The 14,174-nt window shown below is 40.8% G+C and overlaps 1 protein-coding gene across 8 annotated transcripts in view; it reads left to right on the forward strand.

The window, feature by feature from the left end:
• Positions 1-14,174, forward strand: part of ZNF532 (zinc finger protein 532) — an 81,051-nt gene that overhangs the window by 29,746 nt on the left and 37,131 nt on the right. For all 8 annotated transcript variants that reach the window (XM_084629013.1, XM_084629015.1, XM_084629016.1 and 5 more), the window contains one exon: positions 11,635-13,997. In XM_084629013.1, the coding sequence (XP_084485139.1) occupies positions 11,655-13,997 (2,343 nt within the window). In that variant the 5' untranslated portion in view covers positions 11,635-11,654. The remainder of the gene's footprint in view (positions 1-11,634; positions 13,998-14,174) is intronic.

Below are 14,174 nucleotides of genomic sequence, written 5' to 3' on the forward strand. Positions count from 1 at the left end.
TGCTGTTGCTGCCAGTGCTACTGTGGCTACATTGCTATTTGTACTTGTGCTAGCTCAATGAGAGGTAGGGTAAGTATCTGTACACGAGCAGGGAAATTACACTCCTATATTCCAATGTAGACATAGCCTACAACATAAAGATGCATTGTCCTCTTTTGCTACCAAATCACATTGCAAAACCAAGATTAATTTGCAGTCCAGTGTTGACCCTCAGGGTACGTCTACACTGCAATGTAAGCCCAGGGTTAGTCTGTGAACCTTGGGTTTGCAAGCCCAGGCCTTGAGCGTCCACACTACATATTGATTCTAGGTTTAGAATTTCTGGAGCTGGGCCTCAAACCTAGGGCTCCAGCTTCCGAAGTGCAGTACTGAATCAGACCTGAGTCAAACCACTCTATCCCAGGCTTCCTAGCACCCTCTCCAGATGTGGCTGCTTTAGGCTTTGGTTTATTGCTCAGCATGGGAAAACCTGGCTGTCCACCAGGCATGTACAAGAAATTCCCAACAGATCCTGCCAAGTTGTCTTTTGGGTCTGCATTCCCCGGCAACAGGAGCCAGTAACATTGGGAGGAGCCACCATTTGAAGAGCTTCTCTTGCTTACGCTTTCACTCCTGTTTCAGCAAATGGGCAGAGCATCCATTAGATGCCATTGGACGTTCTGGCAGCAGATTATGGTGGAGGAGGAGGATGACAGACATGGAAAAATGGAACTGGCTGATGCTGTTTGTGGCTCTTGGTGTAGCTGTTGATGTCTGTGTAGATAAGCATTCCTGGAGCCCAGCCTCAAGCACAGATTAATGGGATCACATCATCATACAGAGTGACCAACAATGGAATGACCAACAATGGGTCCAGAACTTCCTCATGAAGAAAGTTACATTTCTGGAGCTTTGTGAGCAGCTTGCCCTCCAGCATCACAACGCATGCATGATGGCGGTCATACCAGTCAAGAAGCAGGTTTCTGTAACAGTCTGAAAGCTGCCTTATACTTCAGACTACTACAGGTCCATCACTAACAAGTTTGGCCTTGGAAAGTCATCTATGGGTAAAGTGTTCATGGAGGTTTCAGAGCGAATCAGGTGTGTGATTTACGCAAACAGGCCAAAACAATATTCCTGAAGTAACTGGTGGTTTTGAGAGAATGGGGTTTCCAAACTGCACCAGGGCCATTGGCTGGACTCGTGTGCTCATTGTTTGCCCTATTCAAGGAACACGTGAGTACATAAGCTGCAGAGGGTTCTACGTTATGAACCAGGCCCTTGTGGACCACAGGCCAACTTATGGATGCCAGTGTGGGCTGCCCTGGAAAAGTTCATGATGCCAGCGTTTTCCGATGGTCAGGAGTCCTTAATGGACAGACTGGGATACTGTTCCCACCAAATGGCATTGTCATAAATGGAGTCACTGTTATCCTGGGGGACCCCACATATCCCCTTTTGCCTTGGCTATGAAACCATATCCTGATCTCAGAGAGACCAGCAAAGGAGCATTCCGTTACATTCTTAGCAGATGCAGATTGGTGGTTAAACGTGCATTTGGAAGACTGAAATCCCACTGGCACTGTTCACAGACACATTTGGAAGCCTGTGTCATGAATGCTGTCCATATTATTGTGGCTTGCTGTACTCTTCAGAATACTTGTGAAGCCTTTTGAAGCCAAAGGTGAGCCATGCACCCGTCAATGGAGCTATTATAGTAATGGATTGCTGAACTGGTACACTCAACCAGAAAGTTCACTTATCACAGCTAGGACAGGATGCATCTAGGCACACACATCAGGGATGTTCGGTGCTCACACATCATGGACTCACGGGCTAATGGAAGAGGGAGTATAGTACATTTATGAATGTGCTTGTACAGTCTTTACATCTTGCAGTGAAATGTATGTGGGAGGTTGATTGCCGTGCATTGTAGTTATGAATATCATGACAGCTTATGAAGTGGCAGGAACTGGATTTTAGATTATGGCTTGATGTAGAGAAATTTATTGAGAAATAATGATTGCATACGACTTCCCAGTTGTGCCTTTTCATGTGATAAGCTTTTATTTGAAGTACACGTTACATGATACAATGCAGTGATGCCAATAACATTACTTAATAAAATAAACTTTTTATTTTTTGAAGATTTATTAGAAACACACAATATTAAACCATTGCCAGACAGACCAGTTGATATTAACACACCAAAACACCAGCAATAAATCAACAGCAAAACCTTAAACATGAATAGTGCAAATTTTTTGGAACTGGTTCCACTGTCAGCTCTTACTGTTGAGTTTCCTTGGCCCCCTGTTCTCCTTTGCCTTTCTTCCGCGTGTAGTGTGCACTTGGCGGCACAGCAGGTGGGTGGAGCTGTTCACATGGGCAGAGGTCAGCAAGTGGTTGTATGTATGCAAGGAGGAGGGGGCCAGCATGGGCTGGAGAGCTGCATGGCCCAGCCAACCACAGAAATGTCCAAAGTGTTCCTGGTCTGCAGCACATGGAACCGCGGAGGGGGACTCCAGCCATGGTGCAGGTGCAGCAGGAGGCTGAATTCTGATGGCTATAAGCATAAGCAGCCTCTCAAACAGGTCTTTCGGCTGAGCTCTATCTTTCTTCCTCAGCTGATATTCCTGCTCCAGAAATGCTGCAAACCTCCCATATGTGCTGAAACTCTGTCCTCTCACTCTGCAGTCTGTCTGTGCCTTTCCATTTGCCGCACATCTTTCTCCCTCTGGTATTGCACCTGCTTGTTGGCCCTGTCCAGAATGTCCACCATAAGTTCATCACAGAAACACATCTGCTTGGACCAGTCTGTGACAGTTCTGCATCCCAGGGGCGTGCTAGAGTAGGCCCATGCTGCTGAGGTGGTAGGACCATCAGAGATTGAAGGACCATCAGAGCCTGAAGGGTTTAAAAGCAGATATCAGACTGCATTATTGTTTGTGCTTCCTAGAGAGGTTCAGTGCCTCGTGAAACACCAAGCTAATACTTTTGTAAACTGAGCTTCTATAGATTCTGAGAGGAATGCCTCAGCTCCCAGAAGCTTCTTAGACAAAGTTCAGTTAATCACAGTGAAAAGACTGCGCAGACAATGGTAAGTTACAATTTACTATAATTTTTGTTTTAAAATTACAGACCTGCTTGGCCTTTTGGGGATTGTTGAAGGGCTGGTGTAGCTTTCTACATAAATCTTCTCTATGCTTTCAGGCATTCCACATTCTTGAGGACATCAACAATCCTAGAGGTCCCAGAATGGCGAAGGGGGATTTTATTCCAAGCTGCTGGTGGCAAGACAGCTGTGTATAAGACAGAGGTGTTCCTTGACAGAGGAGCATATGGATGAGTGGAGTGGGCTGATGACCTACAGAGGAGGGCCTAGGAAATATACCCTTCCCTGAAATTTGTCTGCCTATCTGGAGTCCCTACTACGGGGGAAAATAGCTTCTTCAGTGCCCAGGATTGGATCAGAATTCATGAGGGAATCAACGGGATGCTACGCAAGTGTCCACATGGATAATTGTCTCCCTACAGCTCTGTACAGCACTCGTAGGCTACTCTGAATGCATCTACTCAGGAACTACATGCAAACACACCTGATAATATGGATTCTCAGAGAACTACACAGTTATTCCCTCCTCCCCCATCTTCTTGGCACATTTCAGGACTACGTACAACCTCCTGGTTGTACTCCAGACATTGATTTTTGTCACCCATGGACTACACTTAACCTCCCTCACAGCAGTCAATTTTTTGTTTACAGGCAGCTCGTTATGATGTGGCATGCCTGATTTGCACAGTGTGGTGTATTAAAAGGGAAAGCAGTATACAGTTCTTATTTTACACACCACGGCACATCTCTGTAAGCATGTGCGAGTTTCTAGTAAACATTTAGTTTTAAGTGCTTGTTTCGCTGTTCTTTGCGCTTCCTTGAATTCCACGTGGTGTGTGTCTAGATGGGCTTATGCTGCTGCCTACGGCTTGCAATACATTTTGTACTGGGTTATAAATAGGAAATTCCTCCCTTCCCTATGTTAATAACAACAAACATGGAGCCAGAAACTTAACAGGCTCAGGGGCTATTTCTCCCTTTTGCATGTCTGATGCTGGTTCCATGGCAGGCAGCTCCTCCAGGGAAGCATTAAAAAGCTTCTCCACATAGGGACCCAGAATGTGTTGCAGCTACTCCAGCAGCAGAGCCTCCTTGGCGACCATTTTGCTCACAAATCACTTTGGCAGCCTCATCTGGCACTTGCCGGCTCCCCTCTGGTCCTATACTGGAGTTAGGGATTAGAAGGTTGCTGTCCTGGCTGACCAGGCTGTCTGAAGTGTTCATGTCTCAGTGCAATACCCACCACCTGCTGATCTGTGTCAAGCTCTAGTTGAATAGAAATTCAGATCAATTAAAAATGCATAACACCAGTATTTTAAGTATTTTTGTTAAATAAAACTACCTTAAATATGCTGCATACATAACAAAAAAAATTATGAAAAATGTCTTTGCATTGTAAGCTAACTGATTTATTAAACAAAGGAGGTATTGTCTATAGTTAATGAATTGAACTGATTGTTTCTGGTCATCATGTCTTTCAAGATTTTAAAAAGAGTAGATCTCATCCTCTCACACCTTTTTTTTTTCTTCCATAGATTGGAAGAGGAAAATAAATCCCAATTGGTTTCTTAACTTTGAATGAAATAATCATTGAATTTAACTATTTGAATAAACAAATTATTTTCTGTGCTCCTGCAGAAGAGGCTACTACTGTCAAAAGTTGATTTAGCACTTCAACAATGTGATCCCAGGTGCTTAGCCAGTGACTTCCTCCAGTTCAGTGTTGAATGCTAATTTTTTGTATTTAATTTACACAATTTTAATATTAGAAGCTTAGGCCATAAATAGGTTGTCGGTTGCAAATTAATTTTAAATAAGTTTTTAAATTTAAAAACATTTATTTTAAATAAAAATCCAGAATTGATTTTTTTTAAAAGCTTGATTTTTATCCACCCTGTTTTCACTCTAATTCCTGCTTTTTATTCATAGTAGGCCTGTCAAGCGATTAAAAAAATTAATTGTGATTAATCGTGCGATTAAAAAAATTAATCGTGTGATTAATCGCACTGTTAATAATAGAATACCATTTATTTAAATATTTTTGGATGTTTTGTACATTTTCAAATATAGTGATTTCAATTATAACAGAATACAAAGTGCACAGTGCTCACTTTATATTTATTTAAATATATTTAGTGTTCATTACAAGTATGTTAAGCATATCTGGCATGTAAATACCTTGCAAGGCCGGCTACAAATGTCCCATGAGAATGCCTGTTCTCACTATCTAGCGACATTGTAAATAAGTAGGCAGCATTATCTCCCGTAAATGTAAACAAACTTGTTTGTCTTAGCGAATGGCTGAACGGGAAGTAGAGCCTACAGGTCCACTCAGTCCTAAAGTTTTGCATTGTTTTGTTTCTGAGTGCAGCTATGTAACAAAAAAAAAATACATTTGTAATATTGTACTCACAATAAAGAGATTGCACTACAGTACTTGTAAGAGGTAAATTGAAAAATACTGTTTATTTTGTTTATCATTTTTACAGTGCAAATATTTGTAATAAAAAGTAATATAAACTGAGCACTGTACACTTTGTATTCTGTGTTGTAACTGAAATCAATATATTTGAAAATGTAGACAAACATCCGAAAATATTTAATACATTTCAGTTGGCATTCTATTGTTTAACAATGCAATTAAAACCGCGATTAATTTTTTTTAGTTAATCGTATGAGTTAACTGTGATTAATTGACAGCTCTAATTCATAGGTATTTTTACAACCTTTTTATTATTCCCTAATTGTCCAAACTTTCTTTCTGTTAAAGACAGATGTTAAAACTGAGTTCACATGCCTTGCCATTTTTAGTCGTCGTCATTGCATTTGGTTGTTTTTTCTCATTAGAAGTATTCTCCCTCCTCTGCTATATTTGTGAAAACCCTTTTAATTCTTATCTCCTGTAGCTATTGGCAACTTGTTCTTCTTTCTCTGGTGTCACTGCCCTCATCACATGACATCTGTCCTACAAAGAGAACCATTTCTTCTCTCTACCCAGTTTTCTCTATTGTCACCTCTGTCATTCCCCATTCCTTTTTTTGAGGACACCGTTAATTCTGAAAATTAGAGCCATCATACCACTCTTGGCCTCCACCCATCCCCAAGTTAACGATGTGTAACTTACTCTTTCTCAATACAGGACAGGAAATAGTGATCTTATCTCTTTAATGATGTCATTTCCTACCACCTCCTCAATCCAATATCTCCTGCCTCTTCCTTAGCACTGAAACTACAATCCTTACTGTGGTCATCCACTCCCCCCCACTGTTCTGATCTTGGCTCCCTTACACTTCATTATTTTCCTGTTTGACCTCAGTGCAGTGTTTGACATTATTGGTACATCCTCCTATGTTTTAAACATGATGCTGGTATCTGATATTCTTTTGTCTTTCTAATAGCTATTGGAACATGGACTATAGGTTCGCTAAAGGCTATCCTTGAAAATTCCAGCTATGTTCACTTCTTTGTGTACTGTTTCCAACATGGATGTCCAGAGTCTCTTCTGTCAGAGCACAAAGGATTTCTGAAATCCTATGCTGCGACTATGAAGAAAAGATTATTTACCTCCACAGTAGCACTTGCAAAGTCCATGGCAACTGAACTGATCTGAGGTGGCAGGCTAGTAAACGTAACGTGGTGATGGCTGAGCTTATTTAGTAGTGAGGAGTTTCACTGTTACTCTTTTTAAAAAGAGTTTTGTCAGGGTTTGTGTATAAAATAAAAATTATTGCTTAGATTAAATAATTGCAACATTTAACATGAAAATTCTACTTTATATTAAAACTTTCCTTTAAACCCCTTGGAAAGTCTCCAGCCTCTCTCATTTGTTTGTCTGCTGAGGAACCAATTCCACTGTCACAGATATCAGCCATTTCTTGCCATGGAATGGCTAGTTGTTGGCTCACCAAGAGTGATGTACAGTGAAAGTGCTGATGCTCCCTGGCTACCCAAACCCTTGTAGAGCCCTATTACAAGTAGACTTGCAGATGTGTTTCTCAGATGACTGCCTGCCACATGAGATCTAAATTCCTGGGCTGTACAAGATTGTCTCCTGATTTTCATAGCACATAGGGTTTTCCATGTTAGATCAAACCAAAGATACCTCAGACCCAGTAGTATCCTGTCTCCAGAAATGGCCTATGCTTGATGTTTCAGTGGAATGTAAATACCCAAGCATCAGTAAGATATCTGGACATAGATATCTTGGATCTTGCAGTCTTGGATTCAGTGTGGGTGGGCTGGTGGGTAGAAACTTCCTTCCTGATACTTGTAGCTATCAGCTGAATGGTAGAAATGTGGGTTTCCAAAAGTGGCAGGATTGGACCCTCAAGTCACTGTACAGACAAGATGGCAATTTTCCTGGTCTTTAGATTTTTATATTATCTGCCTGCCTTTTGAAGGTGTCCTTCACTAGTGTATCGGGGCACCAAACCCAGCTATTAGATATGCATTATTTTGTTCCCAAACACTTGTTTGGGAACTTACTATAACAAGACTGTAGCCCATCTCAGGATGGACGGTCAGTTCATCTATAAAAATCACATCTCAACTCATCTTAAAAACTTTTAAGGGAGCCCAGTCATGTGGTGACATAAAATGAGTTACAGAAACTGAACACACATGTTTAAATGTCACAAGCAAATAATTCTGTTGCATCTCGGCCTTGATTATCTGAAATGTAGTCCTGTCCCCCACCCCCGTCATCTTTTCTAACTGTGGTCTGGGGAGCCTTCTGTGTGATCCATGGAACATAATCTGTCATATTAGTGAAGCCTCTGTCACTCTTCAAAGTAGTGATGATTTCTTCCAGATGTGGCCCAAGACAAGACTTGTAGGGCTGTTCTACATGGGGGACATTTTTCTAAAATTCTACTCTCTGTTTCTAAAACTAGTTAAGCCAAACAGATTTTAATGGTGGCTGAAGCCTTAGTATAGATTCATTTTTAGATCCTGAACCATTTTTACTGGTGTCAAAAAGCAGATTTTGAATTAAGTGTCAAATTTAAGGTGAAGAGCAGAATTCTCAGCTTTTGCAGTTAAATAGCTGAAGAGAACTGTATAGCAGTGAGTAGCATCAGTACATCTGAAACAAGTATGGGGGCCTAAGGTCTCTGTTACAAACTTTTAAAAGTCTTGCCCTGTTTTATGTTTTTATTGCTGTACATATACCTAAGCGCTCTCTTGTGGTAAGTTTGAGAAAGATAGTGGAGGGTTGACTTCATTGGAGCTACACTGATTTACATCACCTAAGGCTCAGACCTTTGAATCTTCCTCGTATACCAGTAATGGAAGATATAGGCATGGGCTAGCTCAGCTGGCTGATTATGTGGAGAATAAAGTGCTGAGGATAAAGGCATGAAACAACGTTTTGGATATTTCAGTACAGATGGAAGAACCAGAGAGGCAGGAAGGCTACTGAATAGTCACAGAGCTGCATGCTATAGTTCCTGTATGCAGAATTATTGTTTTAAAATAAGAAGAAGAAAAAACCTATTCAAGCAGTCCTATCCCATTTTTCGCCTTCAGAAACAAACAAACAAACGAGTCCCCCAAACAAAAAGGAAAACCCCACCACCGCCACCACAATAGCCTGGTAAATTTGTTTTTATTTTATTTTTGTTTAATAACTTATTTATTTTACTTGTATCATGTCATGAGTTGTGCTTCAGTAAACCTAATCTGAGCAGCTGGCTAGTGATATCTCTCCATGAGGGGATTAAGATATTGTAAATTCCACTGGAAACCAAAATCTGTGTATATGGTCTGTAGGAGATCCTATGAATTTGTGGCCCAGCATCCTGTATTTCTCTGGTTGGGTTGTCAGTGGAATAGTTGAGAACTACTGTGTCCTTCCCACAGAAACATCTTCCAGTTGACTTTTAGCCATCTGTGATGTAGTATTTTGTTCAGGGTTAACACTAACAAAGCTGGAGCCCCTGCAAAGCCATTTTATTGTTTCCCTTTGCATACAAGGCCCAGAATTTAATAAGCAAGCTCTTTCCACCCCATGCTGTGACCATGGCCTGATATGGGGTGGGGGAAGGGAAGTCTAGGTATTATGTTTAGACTAGGTATATGTATTTGTGGGAGGAGTTAAATGAGTAGTGAGTGAAGATTTCTGGTTCAGAGGAATGTGTGATTTCCCCTAGTGATAAATGGATGATACTCACTAATAGTGCCCTCGTTCTATAAGTAGCACCTTGTTCTCCACACCATGTATCCATCAAAGCACTGATTCACAAGCAATAAACATGTCACTAGTACTTCATTCTGTCTCAGGTGGGAACCCATGCCCTGACCCCTCCTGCAGATGTGGCAGCATTGTCTGAACCATCCCTGGTCTTGTTAACTATATGTAACAGGACCAAGTACTCCCTTTTAATTGTATCCTGTCAAACAGCTGGTTTAATGGTAGCAAGCAGAGCCCTCTGCGTATCTTGCACAGGAAGTAAGCATGCCACTAAGTTCAAGCTCCTGACCCTTTCTTATCAGGTTTTCAGAGAGTTAGGACTTGTGTGCATGGGGAAATTGACAGGCAGCTATAATGGAAAATCCCTGCATAGACTTACTGTTCTGAAATAAATATGACTTTATTCTGAAGTAACTACTCTGCTTTGGAAACAGAGTAGTTATTCCAGGCTAAAATCATTTTTATTCTGGAATAGAGTGTCTACATGGGTGAGTTATTCTAGAATAGTTAAATTGTAGTGGACTAGCAGTAGCAGAATAACTATTTCAGAATAGTCGTGCTGGTAATTTTTCCTGAATAGACAAGGCCTTTGCAAAGATTCTTCCCAGATGCTTATGAATTTGCACAAGGCAGATCTCCTATCTCAAGCACTAGGTATTCTAAAGGCTGTAGTTGAACTTTTGTCCATCTGAAGCTCCTAGGACAAACCCTGAGATTAGTTTTTGCTGCTTTGTTACAATCTGAGGGTCTGCTTCCTTATAGACAAAAATGTTCCATTTTCATTAAGGAAAACTGGCTTGTCTGCCCAGTGTAGACCAGATATCATTACTTTACAAATGAGGTCAATATGGTATTTTAGTCTAGGGTGTGTTTGTTTAAAGACCATCTGAAAAATGTTTCTGCATTACATTCACTGGTCAGGCAAATAGTGTTGGTATGCTATGTGTTTAAAAGCAGCTCAATTAACAGGATTTTAACCCTAGAGTAGAGGGGGGCAAAAGGACCTTTACAGGTACTCCTCATACTCTAACCTTGTGAAAATGTTCTGGGGGCAGTTAATTAATAATCCACCCTTTTGTAAACTCAAAGGAATTTCAATCTGCCTAGTTTTTGCAGAGAAAAAGGAAAGATTGCAGGGCAGTGTCACAGTTAACAAAGGGCAACCACCATAACAAAAGTACTTAACAGTCAATGGGACTACTCACAGTACATAAATTTAAGCATGTGTGTAAATCTTTGCAGGATCGGGGCCATAGTGGATGACTGAAAATAGTCTGGAAAATAGCTTACTGAGGTTAACTGTTTACTGTGAAGACAGTTCAAATGTCCAGTACTGCAAAGACCTCATGACTTTAATTGATTCAGTCACTAGATATGCTCTGTTGCTGTAGCCATGTTGGTCCCAAGGTATTAGAGAAACAAGGTGGGTGAGGTAATATCTTTTATTGGACCAGCTTCTGTTGGTGACAGAGACTAGCTTTCGAGCTACACAGAGCTCTTCCTCAGGTCTGGGAAAGGTACTCAAGAGGGTCACCGATAGTTTGATCTTGTATTTAGCTGTGACACAGTTGAGTACCATTCCCAGACCTGAAGAAGAGCGCTGTGTAGCTCAAAAGCTTGTTTCTCATTAACAGAAGTTGGTCCAGTAAAAGATACGACATCACCCATCTTGTCTCAGTCAGTAGATGTCAAATAATGGGCAACACTCCTCACTCTCTACTCCTTTGCCTATTTAATTGGAGTTGAATTTATCAACCTAAATATACTAAATTGGAATTAATCCTGATGGAACCTCTTTCATAGCTGTAATGAAAAGTGAGTATTCTGGACATTCACGTCATATAGAAGATAGTGTGATGGAACAATGCCATTTTTTAAGAGTGCATTTGATCTACAGTCTTTGGGTATGTTCAGTGGTTTGACTAACAGTGAAAAGTACAAATGTGCAAGAGATCTAGGTTTTTAAGTTCCATAATGTAGAGGTGTCTGGCTTTAAGCACAGGAGTAGGGTGCTTTTGAAAGTAAAGTGTAAATCTAAAATAAAAGGGAAAATTATAATCCCCAAAGGCTTCTTTTGTGCTGGTCTCACAGTGTAATCATTTGGCATGTTCGCTTCGACCTGGACAGCTACTGGATAATTTCTAACCTCTGAAAAGAAATTGTGATTTATAACATTTCTATACATTCATGGATGAAATAAGTGTGGTAACACTTCGCAAAAACATTTACAAACTACGTATAGGGGCATTATTTTTATTTATATATAGATAGATAGATATAGATATATAGTATTAAAATATGGTTTTGATGTTTAAGGTACTGATATAAAGATTCTGTGCTCTTTTTACAGATTTGCTTCCAGACAAATACATGACCATGGGGGATATGAAGACCCCCGACTTCGACGACCTTCTTGCAGCCTTTGACATCCCAGACATGGTCGATCCTAAAGCAGCTATTGAGTCTGGACATGATGATCATGAAAACCACATAAAACAGAATGCTCATACAGATGAAGATTCTCATGTGCCATCATCATCAGATGTTGGTGTGAGCGTCATTGTGAAAAATGTACGTAATATTGAGTCTTCTGAAGGAGTGGATAAGGATGGCCACCATTCCACAGGCAATGGCTTACATAATGGTTTTCTAACAGCATCTGCTCTTGAAAGTTACGGTAAAGATGAAGGGAAGTGTCTGAAAGAGGAGGGGTCAGCTTCTGAGGCTACTCTGAAAGAGTCAGCTTTCAACCAGTTTAGCCCAATCTCAAGTGCTGAAGAATTTGATGATGATGAAAAAATAGAGGTGGATGATCCTCCAGATAAAGAAGAGATGCGTGCAAATTTCAGAGCAAATGTGTTAACAGGATCAGTTTCTCAGCAGGAATATGACAAACTAAAGATGCTTGGAGGGGAAAACTTGATTAAACCTGGAATTCCAGCTTCAAGTAATATAGATAAAAACAAAGGTGTTAAAAGAGAAACAGAAACAAACTCTGTGAATGTAAGTGTCTATGAACCATTCAAAGCCCGAAAAATAGAGGACAAATTGATGAAAGACAATTCTGAAAAGCTGCTTGAAAACAGGGTACTTGATGGAAAACTAGGTGCTGAAAAAGGTGAAACAAATCTTGCCAGCATTTCACAGTCCAAAGCAAAGTCATCAGCAAAGCTTTCTTCATGCATTGCTGCAATTGCAGCACTGAGTGCTAAAAAGGCAGCTACAGATACCAGTAACGAATTACAGTCTACTTCAAGAGAATCTTCTCCATTACCAAAAGACATGAATGAAAGTCCCCGGGCTATTGAGAAATCACCTGAATCTCAGAGTCTTATTGATGGTGCTAAAAAACCATCTATAAAACAACCCGATAGTCCCAGAAGTGTATCAAGTGAAAACAGCAGCAAAGGGTCTCCATCTTCTCCTGCAGGGTCAACGCCAGCCATTCCAAAAGTTCGCATAAAAACCATCAAGACTTCTTCTGGGGAAATCAAGAGAACAGTTACAAGGGTGTTGCCAGAAGTTGATTTGGACTCTGGTAAAAAGCCAGAGCCAACTGCTTCCATGGTAGCTTCCATGACATCTCTCCTATCCTCTCCAACTTCTGCTGCTGTTCTTTCTTCTCCTCCTAGGACACCTCTCCAGTCAGCAGTTGTCACCAATGCTGTTGCATCTGCAGAACTTGCGCCAAAGCAGGTCACTATTAAACCTGTGGCTACTGCTTTTCTCCCAGTTTCAGCAGTTAAAACAGCAGGATCACAAGTGATTAATCTGAAGCTTGCTAACAATACTACGGTGAAAGCCACTGTAATATCTGCTGCTTCTGTGCAAAGTGCCAGTAGTGCCATTATTAAAGCTGCAAATGCTATACAGCAGCAGACTGTTGTGGTGCCAGCATCAAGCCTTGCCAGCGCTAAACTTGTGCCAAAGACAGTCCATCTTGCCAACCTTAATCTTCTGCCTCAAGGTGCTCAAACCACCTCTGAACTCCGCCAAGTGCTAACAAAACCTCAGCAACAAATAAAGCAGGCAATAATTTCTGCAGCAGCCTCACAGCCTTCTAAAAAAGTGTCACGTGTCCAGGTGGTGTCATCTCTGCAGAGTTCTGTAGTGGAAGCATTCAATAAGGTGCTGAGCAGTGTTAATCCTGTCCCAGTTTACGTCCCAAACCTCAGTCCTCCTGCCAATGCAGGTATAACATTACCAACACGTGGTTACAAGTGTTTGGAATGTGGTGATTCGTTTGCTCTCGAAAAGAGTCTGACACAGCATTATGATAGGAGGAGTGTGCGAATTGAAGTGACATGTAACCATTGTACAAAAAATTTAGTTTTCTACAATAAATGCAGTCTTCTTTCTCATGCGCGTGGACATAAGGAAAAAGGAGTTGTAATGCAGTGCTCACATTTGATTTTAAAACCAGTCCCAGCAGATCAAATGATAGCGTCTCCTTCAAGCAATACTGCTGCATCTTCTACTCTTCAAAGCCCAATGGGAGTTGGCACACATACTGTAACCAAGATACAGTCTGGCATAACTGGAACAGTAATATCAGCCCCAGCAAGTACACCTATCATTCCAGCTATGCCTCTAGATGAAGACCCATCAAAACTCTGTAGACATAGTCTAAAGTGTTTGGAGTGCAATGAAGTTTTCCAAGATGAGACATCTCTTGCTACACATTTCCAGCAGGCTGCAGACACAAGTGGACAAGTAGAGTATCTTATGTTTAAATTCCAGTGTTTCAGCAATAAGAATAGGAGATCTGAATGTGTTTTTTGCTTTCACTTAAACATTCATACCTCATTTGAGAGAAGTAATAAATGCTTGAAAGAATATTTTAAAAATAGGAAAAAAACCTGCAAGCACAAAATAGTGAATGTCATTGTT

This window comes from Lepidochelys olivacea, assembly GCF_965140295.1.
Source record: "Lepidochelys olivacea isolate rLepOli2 genome assembly, chromosome: 5".
Taxonomy (NCBI): domain Eukaryota; kingdom Metazoa; phylum Chordata; order Testudines; family Cheloniidae; genus Lepidochelys; species Lepidochelys olivacea.